Source organism: Cercospora beticola, chromosome 5 (genome assembly GCF_033473495.1).
Source record: "Cercospora beticola chromosome 5, complete sequence".
NCBI lineage: Eukaryota > Fungi > Ascomycota > Dothideomycetes > Mycosphaerellales > Mycosphaerellaceae > Cercospora > Cercospora beticola.
The window spans coordinates 2,351,908-2,366,314 of record NC_088939.1 but is presented as its reverse complement, the minus strand read 5'-3'; the positions used below and the strand labels follow the sequence as shown (position 1 = coordinate 2,366,314).

Here is a 14,407-nt window from a genome sequence, read left to right as displayed (position 1 = left end):
GGGCAGGCGAGTCCACAAGAGGAACCCCAGATGTTCCCTAAATAGCACAGACAAGGACAGAAAAGTCTACTAATCCGACCCGGGCCGCTGCATTAGCTCCGCAGAGCTGGGTGAAGGATCGTGCGTCTTGCTCCCCACCTCCGCAGCTCGACTCCTCGTGGCAGCACGTTTGACACGCAACGACATGCACGACTTGGCGATCACCTTGCCCGACGCTATGCTCGCTCCTCTTCTGCAGCAGGTAACAAATGACGCTGATCGTGATAATCGCTGCTGTGAATAGCTAAAGGCTGCATCTCATCCTCGCACAACCACGCGACGGTCCTGCCTAGCACCGGGCAAGCCATAAGCCATGCAGACAGAGCTATAGGGCATGAGGGCTTGACTGCATGATACTTCTGCGGAGCACAGTACCTCTGTCCGCATCCCTGATTTTCATGAATGCTAAAAGCACCGGAGCGAAGTTTGAAGGGATTGATGGTGCTGTGTGTCCTCTTCTCGAAATTGCGTGATGAACGCTGCCAGCTGGGAGGACAGTCCGCGGAATGCATGTTAGATGGGCCAAGAAGGCCTTCCGAAGCATAACGAAGGCGAAAAGGACCTCGCCAGAGCTCATGTTTCAGGCGGTAAGAATTCTCCGCGTGGCGTGTTCTGCAGTATGCAGCAAGCCCACCACGTGGCTTGTCTTCACACTCGTCTTCGTGGGCACGATCATCCAGCTCTGTGCCAGTGATACAGAGCATTCTGTGATGAGAGCCGGCCTTGCATTGCTAGCTTCCGCGCGAGCCACTTGTCGCCACGAAAGTTCAGATATCGGTCACCGAATGCCTCAACAAAGCCGTCAGGCTCCGTAAGTCCCGACAACATTGCAAAGCGGGCTCTGCTGGCGACTTTGACCCTTCTCTTCGAGCGTGACGCCCGCTCTACATCTGTGGCCCCTCTCTGTTCCAGTGAGCCTTTCATCTCCAGTTTACGATGCTGCGTGTCCCAGCTGGGGTTCGTATAGCACAATCCCGCGACATCGAAGCGTAAGTGAGAATAACACCAAGTCCACATATACTGAGAAGACAGAGCAAGACCAGTGCTAGATCTGTCCAGCCTTTCGACGAGCCAATGCCATGCGGCCGGATCCGGACGCTGAGAGCGGCCGAGGCCATATACTCCAGCCTTGCGACTCAATTGCCTGTGGATCTATATTCATACGTCCAAGTACGATCTTCTCAAGGTTGCCAAGTCTTGTACTACTTGTCATCGAAAGAACTTGTTGCTCGGATAGTTTGCACCCACCTCGAAAATCCAAAATATCAATTTCTCGCAGCGAACTTGGCAGTAAGTCGTTGACCTCAAAGGCTCCAGAACCCTGTACCTGCGGCAGATCTAGTCCGACCAAGCACATAGCAGGAACCTGGAGAATTTGAAGCATTGACAGTGGCGTCAGATCGCCAAGCGGACGATGTGAGGTGTTGAAGCTTGCTTCATCGAACTGGAATGCATCGTTAGGCTCGAGCCTCAGTTTGATCAATCTCGGTCCGAACTGTCGCAGTGCATCCCCAATAGAGTGCCATTCGATAATGCAGTCTCCCACTCTCAGTGAACCCCAATGGACTGACAGGCTGTCCAGTTTTGTGCAGACTCCCAATAAGGACGCAAATCCAGCAGCATCCAGTAACGAATTAGTCAACTCGATGGTTCTTAGATTAGTCCTGCGGACAAGAAACTCTCGTAACTCATCTTCCTGTAAGCTTAGTGATCTCCCTCTAAGGGTGGAAAGTGTAGCATGACAGAGCAAGTTTTGCACGTCCTCCATGAGCGTGCAGCCTTCGGGCGCTCCATGTGTGAGCGTGTATTCTTTCAATTCAGGCAATAGACGATATGGCGCAACGAAGCCTGGAGCCAAGTTCTGCGTGCTGAACGTCCCAGCTGCTTGCAATATGTGGCCTATGCTTGACTCTTTCCAACCGGGCCACAGCTGCAAGTCAATGCGGCGTATCTTTTTGCAGGAAGTGAGCAAGAGGGTCCAGCTAGCATACCCTTGCCCATCGCGCAGGTGCTGCAGAAGCTCTCTGTGTTTGATACCGTATCCGCCAAGCGTGAGCAGTTCTCCCAAAGCTGTCCGATATGCTTTCCAGTCCACATCCCGAAGATCTTGACACGCTGTCTCTTTGTCTTCAGCTTGGGTGTACTGATCAACACCAATGTGGACATCCAGAATACGATTTCGCAGATCGGGCCGAGCAAATATCGTGCGCAAAAGCCGTCTCACTCTGCAGACAGAGCCAGGCTTCCCAGCAGGCCAAACAATTGAGCGGTACAGGACCGGTTCAGCCAAACGGCGGAGTTTCTTGGAGGTCATGCACAAGCTTCGCAGCGTCTGAACATGCTGCCAGCAGTCCTCATTAGGCGCAAGCTGTTGACGCCCAGCGGCACTTTCGATAATTAGTGCCAGCAACTCTTCTGGCAGGTCCAGGCCCGTCGCGGAAATATCCCTTGCTACGGATCCGTCACTCACGCGACGACATGGACCTCCTCTCGTCGGCAAACTGCTACACCATTGGCCCATTTCCGTGCGCTGGAAGTGGTTTATTTGTCCGTAGCAGGGTGTTGCTTGCGCAAATCCGGCGACCGCGCAAGTCATCAGGTTCCAGCCCTAACAATGTTCATGTCTTCTGAACCAGGTGGTCGGGAAAACATACCGAGACTCTGGGGCTAGCTTGCCCGCTGCCGTTGACCTGGTGCCTGCGCCCAGCATCGGGAACTTGAAACTTGATCCTGGCGGAGCTTCGACCCGTGGTCTGTTAATTAAGTCTGATTCCTTCCCTGGATGCAGTAAATTCGAGTTAATTTCTTGTCCCTCTGATTGAGAGAGGGCTCTCACGCGTCAGACTGGCCTCGAGTTCCTCCGGTAATGAAGTGTGGGATTGGGGGATCATTCTGGCCCGCATGTGCAATGTCTTCGCCGTGTGGTCGATTGGATGAGGTGTTTCCTGGAGTACCCACAGCTCAAATGCTCATGAACGCGTCAGGAGATGTTCGCTGACCGTCGCCGCGCAGAACATCACAAGAGGCTCCGTCCGGCCTGCAATGACGCGCAAACGTGCAATCGCATACACGAATTCCGAAGAGCTTCAAACGATGTTCCCCGGTTTTTAGATGCTAAACAGATGGATGCTGCAGCCGATGATCGTTGGAAGGAATGAAGACCTGCGAAAACACGGGAAGGATCCAAAGTTAAACAGCTGACTCAGCATTCAAGGCTCTACAAGGTGCGTGATCCTGCGATGCAGCATCTCTTTTGACACCAGAACACAGCAGCGCATGCAACTAGACGTCTAGTGAGACGGGCACAATCTCTGCAACAGGAGACCGATCTGCCGATTCAATGAGGAGCCACTGAAAAGCGAGGCCACAGGCGATGCGGCATGAGACATCGGCCACTTCGGCCAGCAGAGACTTCGGCACCGTGATCGTCAAAACAGAGCTGGCTAACTACTGACCAAGAGCTATTAAGCCAGACGGAGCGCAGACATTATTCCGGGGTGGTTCCACTGACGCCGCCATGACACACATGCTTTACACGTGCAGACTGAAGATCGCTATAACCACTCTTCTACAGCTTCAAGACTTATCGGGCCGCCTTGGCAGACTAAATAAACGAGGCCATATCACCTAAGGGTTACGACGCATTGTGAACAAATGTTCAAAGTCCGCCCCTTTCCGCAACGAACGCTTCATTCCCTGCACGACCTGGCCGTTCTCTAGATCCCGTCGACTTTTCAGGTCTAGATCAATTACGACTTCGTCAGACCTATTCCTGTGACAAGCACGTTCGAACGTTCCAACCAGAACCTTCGTGTCGTCAACGTTGTCTTCCTAGTCGTCCAGGCGCGCAAGAACGTGCGATGGATCTCACGTAGCTTTCCGTCTCGTTTAGCTTCTGGTTGTCATAAGCAGCAAGCAGCATGTTGAACATTCGTGCGACTAGGCCTTCTCAACAGTATTGCCAAGTACTCGTCTACCTGCCAACCAGTCAGCATAAGCGGATTGATCAGGAAATTCCGTGTACAAGCATCGGAAATGATACAACACACTCCCCTCTCAGTTCCAAGACTCGTCATTCAGCAGTCTCGGCCCAGCTGAAGTCGTCGCAAAGCTTTGGTGTATTTTCACGTCTCACTGTATCAGGCATGAGTGCCTAGCTGGAGGAATCCTAACTACTGCACTGCAACCTTCTTGGGTCGGAACTTCGAAACACCCAGCAGTCAAGGGATGCGTGAGGTTGGTGCTAGCATGTCTGTTTCGAGCCTTCTGGACAGAGTAGAGTCTCGCTACGACCAAAGTCTTCTCGGACGGCGGAGCTGCCATGTGAATTGTGTTGCTGTACTGGGGCTATACGCGCATGTCAGAGATATCATGCACATGGTTGTGACGTTATCAGACTTGGCTTTTGGAAGCTATCATGACAAGCGCTTCCGAAAGCGCTCCATCGCAATGCTCCAGCAGAGTGAAAGGTGTCGAATGCCATGGACACAGCTTGAACACTTCTTCTCACGCGTTGCGAAGACTGTAACAGATCAGTCGAGGTTTTGCAATACTTGCGAACAGTGCATCTACAGCAGGTTGGTCTGGATTTTGTTAGCACGCGCCATATGTACAGGTGCTGTCGAGGTGCTGCAGTGTCCGCGCATGGCAGACGTTCACACGATGCATTGCATCGCTTTCCCAAATCGATGGGCCGCCTTTTGACTGAGCAAGTTGAGATTGGAGCGTTCTGCTGGCCAACCCCTATACCGGAATGAGGCCGAGGGGTGATGTCCGTGCCAAGAAGGCCCGATGTAACGCCTGGACTTCTGTCTCAGCACGAACAAACCTAGAAGTTAGCATTCAACAAGACCAGAAAGTAAGAACAGGAGAACAGGAGAAGAAGGCTTCGGGATGCTCGAGTGATCCGACTCGTAGAGTAGTTCTCCCATTGCTCGATTGTCATTCCGGCGTGACGACGCGCTACCAAATACACATGTGCAGAATCGCCCGGCCCATCCAGTGATACATGCTCTCGCAACACAACTCGCTTCCTTCATTATTCAAAAAGGGTAAACGCCTTGCGCTTATGCTGGTAGGTAGTCGCGGATATTATCGTCAATGCGGTGTCGGCTTGCCTAGAGGTGCTTAGACGGCCATGATGGCGGCACCACCAGCGGCCACGAGACCGAAGAAGCTGATGGCGACGTTGGCAGCGGCACCAGTGGCTTGAGCAGGTCGCGAAGCGGTGGCGGTAGGGGCGGTGGTAGAGCCGTAGGTGGCCAAAGAGGTCTTGGTGTATCCACCTGGAATCATGGTCACGTTCTGGGCAGGCTTTGGCGAGCCGGTGGCGATTGGGTAGTAGGCGCTGGCAACGCTGCTGGTGGATGGCACAGGCTTGGTGTAGGCATCTGGGGTCTTGGCAGCGCTGGAGGCGGAAGAGTAGGAACCACCGTAGCCGGCTGGGGTCTCGTCGGTCTTGTCGGACTTCTTGTAGCCTGGGTTGGAGATGCCGAATTGAGTGGTGTACTGGTATTGTCCGGTGGCGTCGACGATCAGCTGAATGCCGTAGCCCTGGGCGTTCTGTGATGCGAGATATGCGTGTCAGTGAAAGTTCTTGCCGCCACTGAACGAGATTCGCGGGGCAGGCAGGCGCCATTCTTACCTCAGTTGGCTCCAAGTCCGTAGATGGAGTCCAGACGTATGTGCCCTTGTTCTCGATCTTCTCCACGATTGGGTATTGTGGAACAGCGTTGCTGCTTGGGCCCTTGAGGAGGAGGAGAGTGACGGTGCCCTCCGTGGTTGGCTCCCAGGTCTGGAAGTAGCAAATGGTCAGCAAATTCTGTTGCCAACAACAGACCTCGAGTCAGCTGCGCGACTTACGACAGTGAAGCCCTCGCCAACTGGAACAACCGAGTTCAAACCAGGCTGAGAGATAGGGTTGCCCTATATTTCACATATGAGCATTCCACCTTCGCAACTCGAATAACTTCATCGCCTGACCTCTGGCTTGTCACCAACTGGCTTGGTGTATGCGGCGGCAAGGCCGAGAAGGCCTGCGAGGAAGAGCTTGGAGAACATCTCGACGAGCTTGTGAGGTTTGTTCGATTTTGGAGATCGGAATGTGCGACTGGCGCGTGTGCTGAACGAGCGACTATGGCTAGGTAGCGCGGTGATTAAAGAGAGGCTGAAGAACAGACGTCTTCGATGGTGTTTGCACGTGAAGCGTGAAGTGAACTTGTGAACGCCAAAAGAAACCTTACCGCGCGCGCAGGGCGATGTCGCCTTTCTATAGCGGACGGGCGGCTCGACCGGTCAGCCTCGCAAGGGAGATGACATATCACATGGGCGTGGCATCCGTGTGTTGAGGTGCTTGGGGGGCATCTCAGACGGGCGGGTGAACTGCACATGGGAGCGCTTGGCCCGCAGAGGGCTCGAAGAGTCGAGGCGCCGTTGCGAAGATGAAATGCAGCGAACCACAGCGCTGCATTGGGGAATCTTCCTTCTAGTGGTATCCACACATGGCCGCCCTTAGCGGCCTGCGAAATTGCCCAGGTGTGGTGCGAGCGGCGGACGCACGCCAGCCTGTGGTGGCAGCTAGCCTACCTGGGCGAAAGGAGTGAGGCAATCTCGGCTGTATGCGTGCTGGCCTACGAAACAATAAATCCTTCTCGCCAGCTCGATTCGCGTCCACGCATTATTTTTGGGCCCATCATCGATCGCGCAAGACCGGTCTGAGACAGAGCAGAGATGCAGCGGTATAGAAAGAGATGGGAGAATAGCGAGAATGAAGAAAACGACCAGAGATGTCCACAAAACAACGACAAGCTTCTGCAGCTGTGGAACCACGGGGATCACGCTCCACGCGGGCAGCACGTGAGGAGCTGTCACTGTCAACATTATTGCCGGGCTCGTGCTACTGCATCACCGCGAGACAGGACAGCACTTGTTTCATGGATCACAACCAGGGCGCGTTTCAACGGTGCTGTGTATAAGGAGGAGAGATTCGCCGCACCTACCTAATTAGAAGCCTGCCCCGGATTCTAAGAAGTCTTCGAATTTCTCTAAGTCTAATACGCGAATTTTAAGATTTTAATATAATAGTAAGGCATAAAGTTATTCAAAAAAAAAAAAGTGCAACACCTAGGGCAACGACTATATTGCCCCCCTAACCCCCCAAGGGGGGCTTTAGAAAGGGAGGGGCGTCCTTCGAGGTGCAATGTAAACTAAAGCTGAAAATTCGTCCGTACTTTGGAATTTCTCCTCCTTATACACAACACCGTTTCAATACATCGGCTTTTCCCTGTTCGTCACGGATGAAGTACCATCGAAGTGGTTAGGGTACGAGAATTTTCGAATATTCGAACTGTCGTATGTACAGAGGTGCTCCCATTGCCTGCCATACAACTCTTCACCATGAACCCAGCCTGCTGCAGCGCCAACACCGCCTAACACCAGAAACTTGTCTGCCAGCGAGGGTCATCATGGGTCCCATGTCTAAGATTGCATCTCGTGCGCCTGTCGTTGCGCCGTGTCGAGGACATGAATGAAAACATACAAGAAACAGGTACGTTGCGATTATCCACAAGCATTCACTACCACGAAGTCAGTAAAGGATCAAATCAGAACAACAAACGTCAAACTCACGTTGTGAATCGAGCGGTTGAGGCACGAGACCGCCCGCCACCAAATCTCGGAAGTGCCACTCTGGAGCAGCTTCGTTCTTCCAGCACCAGAAAATCCATCCAGCGGCCTTCTCATATGCGGCAATTTGCGCAGCAATGAACTGCTTGATGTTGTTCTTCTCATCTCCGCTCAAGCCATCGACACTGCCGGATGTCTTTCGATCGCACGAGCCGATGTAGCTAGAACCTTGGCCGTCTTTGTTAAATGTTCCATCGTAACGCGCACCGATGCCGCGGCCGTTCAAGTACTTCGCGCAATCAGTTTGGGCACCGGACCACTCTCCAGCGATTGTCCACTTGTTGGTGGAAGCCATCTGAGCACCGAAGCCGCACGCAGTGCTGATGTGCTGTCCTGGGCTCATTTGGAGCTCGCCACTGCTAAAGACTTCATAATGGTGTGTATCCAGTACCAAATTTTGCATGCCGGCACCAAATTCATTCCAGCTTGTGACACCCATGAACGCATCGTGAAACACGACTGCAACCGGGCTGTCACGAAGGCTTCCCCATCCATCGTAATAGAACTGGCGGACGACGTTCATGTCTAGCTGTGGGCCCATCGGTTCGTTCAGCAACTCAATGGATGAGACAGTCGGATTGTTGGCATAGTCGTCGCGGATCCGGTCCAAGGCGTTTCGCGTTTGTTGAACAGAATCACCTTGAGTCCACCCAACCGGCCCCCTCTTGCCTGAATTGTCGAAGCCATTCTGAGATAGAGGTGCGCCGTGCAGATCGATCATCACTGTCAAGCCGTTGTTTCCAGCCCACTGGACAATGTCCGGAAGGTGCTCATATGCACCCTGCACGTACGGATCTCCTTCTAGGGGTGCGACAGCCCAATAGCCAATGGGGACGCGAACGGTATTGAGTCCATACTGCTTCATGAGCGCAAAGTCCTCTTCGGTGTAGAAAGTACTCCAATGCTCTTCCAGCCGCCTCTTCGCTTCATCCTTCCCAAGCGTTTCGCAGAAGGTATATTCTTGCAGCAGTCAGTACGGCCACGAGCTCATCACATCCACTAATACACACCATCAACGACGTTCTCTGGCGTAGCTTCAAATATCGACGGAGTGATCCATGGTTCCAGCACGAACAGGCCACCCAGATTCACTCCACGAACCTTCTCTTGTCCAAAAGGAAACTTCAGTTGCCTCCGTTCAATCGCGCCCGCGGGAGTCGCTTGGCTCAAGTCGGCCAGGAGGGCTAGTGCAAGTGTGGCCAAGGTAGAAAACGTCATCTTGGCCGTCCACCAGCTGACCAAATGCAACGGAGAATGAAAGGATCGAGTCGAAGTGTGTTCAGTCCACTTGCTGAAGTCCAGCAGCAAAAGTATAAAGGAAATGTGCAGTCAGTAGTAGAATTCAAACACGGAGTCTTAGACTCGTGTAATGAAATGAGTCGAGAACAAAATGGAGATGGCAGCAACTTACCTTTACCGGGGCACCCATTCTTAAGTAAAGCGACACGGTTCAGTGATCGTCCGCAAACAGAAACGGTCGTTACACCCACCCAGCAACGGTCGACGCAGATCTGCCTGAGCCATGCGTTCAGCGCGCGGTTCTCGACCAGACGTTGCAAGGCCCAAAGGGCGCTTGACCTCCTCTCCCACGCAGAGAGCAAGCGCCATGGACAGCGAACCATGTTGCGTCGAGCGTTGCTTGTGACCTGGCCCCACTCGCCCGGTAGACGGCTGGAGGAGGGTTTGCAGTGGTCGGGCTCGCCACGACGCAAGAGGTTCGGTGCTGTGACCAGACATGGCTTAACAGATCAGCGCGGCGTGAGGTGTTGTCTGGCAGCTTTTTGCGCACATCATTAGGGCCATGACATAAGACAGCGCAGAGCTGCTGCCGAGCGCAGGGTTGCAGCTCGGTGGCTCAGGTACCATCGTTCATTGGCTGTATGAGGCAACAAGAATCATGCGGGCTGACGGCAAGGGAAGTGTGCGATGCGCCCGGCCGCCAGTCCTGCGACAACGGTATCCCGACCTAGTTTTAGCCACTTGCGATTGACTAGAGGCGCAAACTCCATGATCCAGCTCGTCGTTGCGATCGATTCCCACGTTGCAGGACGTTCTGTCAGGCGAAAGAGTCGTGATTCAACGGCAGGGCCAACCAACCACCCGGAGCGTGCGGTGCGGTGCGCAGGGAGTCGAGAAAGGAGGTGCTCAGGCAAAGCCAACGCTCCACTTCCCTCGCACTCGGCTCCGCTGGAACCAAGAAAATAATCGCCCGACCGGCTCGGCTGGGAGATGCAACACTTTCCACGCCAGAACCAGTCAGAATCGCTGCTCAAGCGAGGGATAATCCGTCGCAAAACAAGGCAGCTGCACGGCGAGTTTCTCTTTCCAGCAGAAGGATTGGCTGCTCTGCTGTCGCCGAGGCGTCAAGCCCACAGAACGCCGAGTCTGCCACTAAAGAACAGAAGCGTGTCGAAGCCTGCGAAGGCCGCAGAACAGACTTTCTTGTGGACCCAGCATCACGCCCCCATTCTCTTGAAGCGGTAAACGGAACTTTTCGGGCAATAAATTTCATCGGCAGCAGCGCCATGTCTCTGATGTGCCGGAGGCAGGATTTCGTTCCCAGCACAGCCAACGTCGTCCAAATCAGCCTCCTTGCCTGCACAGGTCGAGAACATCCGCTCTGTACGACTTGCCATGCTCACTGTTACAACAGAAATCATCGGTTTGTCGTCATGACATGCAATTCCGAGTCCATGGCACAGAGGGTGAGACGATCACACTCCTCGCGTGTTCTGCTCTCCACATGCTCCAGATCCACAGTTTCTGCGGGGTACGTTAGCAGACTGCTGGGTCCGAAGGTCAGGCATGTCAACAGCGTCAGGTGTCTAGACAGCTCTACAACCTAGCTCTACTACTACTTCACCTCGTGCCGCACAGCTCGTAGCCCTTGCGATCGGCAGTCGCAACAGCCCAGAAAGCCACGATCTACATGCCGCAGCCAATGGCGGGACTTGTTCGGGCGGCGTAGGAGCGGTATAGACAGCTCTGCAGCCATGTTCCTATAGTCACCAGACCGTAGTGGCGTCATGGTCACTGCTTCTTGGGGTTGCAAGGGCTCTGAGGTCACACGGCGTGGTGTGTTTTCGCTGTTGCCCTGCGTGAAGCTCATGTTGATCGTGTAGTTGATCTTTGGCAGGTGACACACGCAGGAGGGGAAAGGGTCGACTGATGGAACTGGCGGATGACTGCGTAAGTGGCTGTGGGACAGGGCAACATTTCCGAATGTCCACAATGGTCACAGCATGCGTCGCATTGTCGAAACCCATCTGGGGAAGAGGTCCTGAAGCGTCGAGGTATGCGATGTGATTTGGAACTGACGAAGTTGTCTACTAGTATTTGTCTTTCCAAGCCATCTCGTATTGACATGGCTTGGCTTGAAGCCTATTGACCGATCTACAGCTAAGTAGCTGATAGGTCTATCTTCATTCATGTTTTTGGGCCAGCTGGATCATCCGACTTGACATAATGTTACCGAGATGATGTCTTACTTCTCGAGCGGCTCTTTAGTAGGGTCCCAAGCACATGGCGAATACTCTCCAGTATCCAATGCTGCAAGATCCTCCTTGTCCAACTCGAAGTCATACAAGTTGGCATTTTCCTCGATGCGCGAGAGCGTGACGCTCTTGGGCAGGATCACGAATCCTTGCTGTAGGCCCCATCGAAGCAGGACCTGCGTGGGAGTCTTGTTGTGCTTCTTGGCAATCGGAGTGAGAGCTGGATCTTCGTTGCGAGTGGCTCTGACCAGAGGAGAATAGGCTTCAAGCACGACGTTGCGGGCCTGACACCACTTGACGATGTCTGGGCGTGCAAGCCATGGGTGAAGTTCGACCTGGTTGACTGACAGAATTCCGGCTTCCTTGGGTGAAGACTGCTGCTTCTGCCATGCCTCCAATTCATCCAGATGGTGGACACCATAGTTTGAGACGCCGATAGAGCGGATTTTGCCCTCATTGACGGCTTCGACGAGCGCCTGAGCAAAGCCAAGTATGTCAACATCTGCTGACTGTATACAGTGACATCCCACACGAGCACAAACATACCTTCCAAGCTCCAAGTCTGCCCTCTTTACCGCCGTATGGAGCGTGCAGCAGGTACAGATCAATGTAACTGAGGCCCGTCTTTTGCAGACTCTCATTGACGCACTTCTTGGCGCCTTCGTAATTGACTTCCTTTGGCGGCACTTTGGAAGTGAAGAAGAGCTGTTCACGGGGAACACCAGCTCCTAGCATACCCTTCGCCGTCGGCTCTTCATTGCGGTACGCCGTAGCGCTGTCGACATGGCGATATCCAGATTTGATAGCGTGGGTGGTCACTTCTTGGCATTGGTCTGCTGGGCTGCAGAAGATAAACAAAGTCAGATTGGTGGTTGCGGGACCGTGATGCCCAGACCGCCCAGACTAGGTGCATAGACTCACGTTTGGTAGACACCTGGGAGTGGTCAGCTGTGAAGGACCCAATAGCGATAGAAGAACGAGAACGGAGCTTGTTCATTTGGATGACAGAACGAGCATCCGGTCAAGTCGCAGGACTCTATCGAATGAAGGAATATCTCTCAAACCTACCATAACCAAGCAATGGGAGCTCATAGCCCGAAGCGAGCTTGACGGTCGAGTTGATATTGAGCTTCTGCGACATGGCTGCAGCGGTAGAGAAAGATCGAGATGGAAGATGTTTCGCGAGGAGACTGGCTCTTCTGGTGATGTTCATAAATTCACGCGATACTTGAGTGATGGTTGATGGGAAAGTAATTGAGCGAGTCCAGGCACATCTGATGGCGACAACAGGATACGTCACGAACGTCCGTGCGTTATGCTTATTGCGAAGGTGGGTTGGAGGGGTCCTCAAGTGTTGACTCGATATTCTGAGCCCTCAGAGACATGTAACACATCACTTTCTCGCCCACTCATTTGGTTTGCGGACGACTTGATCAGGCCTCTTCGGCTCCCGAGCACGAATTCTGCCACATTCACGAACCGGCGCCCTCCCGCACGACCGAGATGAAGCTCATCCGCCAGAACATTATCGAGAAAGATGGCTCCGGAAGTGCAACTCTCAAGCCAGAAGAGCCCGAGGACATGTGGCATTGCTATAACCTCATACGTCCCACCGACCGCCTACATGCCTCCGCTATTCGCAAGATATCATCCGAGACAGCGACGGGCAGCACGAGGAACGAACGTGTGCACATGCACCTGACGATCAAAGTCACGAAACTTGATTTCGATCCGCAGGCTGGGCAATTACACGTATCGGGACAAGTGGCAGAAGAGAACAAATGGGTCAAGCTGGGTAGTTTTCACACCCTCGATCTCGAGCTGCAACGAGACTTCACATTGGAAAAGGAGGACGGTTGGGACAGCATCGCGCTCGACACTCTTCGAGAAGCTCTTGACCAGACCAAGACTGCCGTTCTTTGGGCTGTAGTCATGTCCGAAGGCCTCGCCAACATTTGTCTCATAACCGAGCACCAAACGATCCTACGGCAGAAAATCGAAAAGTCCCTCCCTCGAAAACGGCAGGGCTCCAGCGACCACGAAAAGTCTCTCCAGTCCTTCTTCAAAGAAACGTTCGATTCAGTCCTTCGACAAATGGACATCTCATCTTCAAAAGACCCTCTCCCTCTTCTCCTCGCCAGTCCAGGTTTCACAGCGTCTAGCTTCCACTCCTACATCAAAGAGCAAGCCTCAGCGTCTGCCGGGAGTAACAAACCTCTTCTTGCGCTAATACCTAAGATCACTGTTGCGCATTCTGCATCGGGCCATCTACACTCCCTCCACCAAGTGCTCTCTTCGCCCGCCGTAACATCCCAACTCAGCGAAACGAAATTCCTTCGCGAAACACAACTGATGGAAAAGTTCTTCACATTGATGAGACAGGACGATCCCAGGGCGTGGTACGGACCGCGAGAATGCGTTAAAGCTGTTGAGCGAGGAGCTGTGGGGAAAGGCGGCGGTGTGTTACTCATCTCCAATGCGCTATTCCGGAGTCAAGAGGTGGATACAAGGAGGAAGTGGGTTGGGGTTGTGGATGAAGTGAAAGAGCAGGGCGGAGAGGTCAGGGTATTGAGCAGTATGCATGAGAGCGGGAAAAGACTAGAAGGTCTGGGCGGCATTGCGGCGATTCTGACATTCCCGATTGAGGATCTGGACGAAGGGGAAGATTTCGATGATGGCGGGTTTGATTTGGAAGGGGATGAGGAGTTCGTCAATGGGAATGGGCAGCATGATGAGGAGATCGACTTCTTATGATGAACATGGCATGATGTTTGACGATGATTACGACATTGCATGGAAAATCGAATGGGCCATAGATACCAGAGACATCTACAGTGTGTACATCTCTTCTGAGTCCCCACTTTGCTGTCCGCAAGTCCATGGAGGCTGCCAGTCGGGACAGTGCCAAGGCCTTAGGGTTACATGTGCAACAACTTGTGGGACGACGGCGGCGACGTGAATTGTGTAGTCTTCACTACAACGATTGCTTGTGACGCAACTTCGGTCACATGGAATTATACTTGCGAGTTCGGAGAGTGCTATGTCGTGAGATGATCCTGATATCTTGCTTTGTGTGCCTGGCCGTCTTTTGTAAATTCAGCCATGTCCAACACGACGAGCGTCAGCTGCATGTGCAGCGCAATGTCATTACGAAAAGACACGAACCGAGGACCAAAGAGGAGCATGTAAAG

The 14,407-nt window shown here is 53.3% G+C and overlaps 4 protein-coding genes across 4 annotated transcripts; 1 reads left to right on the top strand and 3 right to left on the bottom strand.

Annotated features, from left to right (window-relative positions):
* Positions 1-5,166: 5,166 nt before the first annotated feature.
* On the bottom strand, positions 5,167-6,099 carry RHO25_008171 (uncharacterized protein; the record flags this gene model as incomplete). The annotated part of the gene is made up of 4 exons (XM_023600314.2): positions 5,167-5,601; positions 5,684-5,833; positions 5,902-5,964; positions 6,022-6,099. 4 exons carry the CDS (start codon positions 6,097-6,099, stop codon positions 5,167-5,169), a joined length of 726 nt encoding a protein of 241 aa, XP_023448879.1.
* Positions 6,100-7,596: 1,497 nt separating this feature from the next.
* Positions 7,597-8,940, bottom strand: RHO25_008170 (uncharacterized protein; the record flags this gene model as incomplete). The annotated part of the gene is made up of 3 exons (XM_023600313.2): positions 7,597-7,613; positions 7,666-8,682; positions 8,733-8,940. The coding sequence occupies 3 exons, from the start codon at positions 8,938-8,940 to the stop codon at positions 7,597-7,599; spliced, it is 1,242 nt and encodes a 413-aa protein (XP_023449487.2).
* Positions 8,941-11,206: 2,266 nt separating this feature from the next.
* Positions 11,207-12,357, bottom strand: RHO25_008169 (uncharacterized protein; the record flags this gene model as incomplete). Its single annotated transcript, XM_065603037.1, has 4 exons — positions 11,207-11,692; positions 11,763-12,057; positions 12,138-12,150; positions 12,285-12,357. 4 exons carry the CDS (start codon positions 12,355-12,357, stop codon positions 11,207-11,209), a joined length of 867 nt encoding a protein of 288 aa, XP_065459109.1.
* Positions 12,358-12,719: 362 nt separating this feature from the next.
* RHO25_008168 (uncharacterized protein) lies at positions 12,720-13,970 on the top strand (the record flags this gene model as incomplete). The annotated part of the gene is made up of 1 exon (XM_023600311.2): positions 12,720-13,970. The coding sequence occupies one exon, from the start codon at positions 12,720-12,722 to the stop codon at positions 13,968-13,970; it is 1,251 nt and encodes a 416-aa protein (XP_023449544.1).
* Between the last annotated feature and the right edge of the window lie 437 nt (positions 13,971-14,407).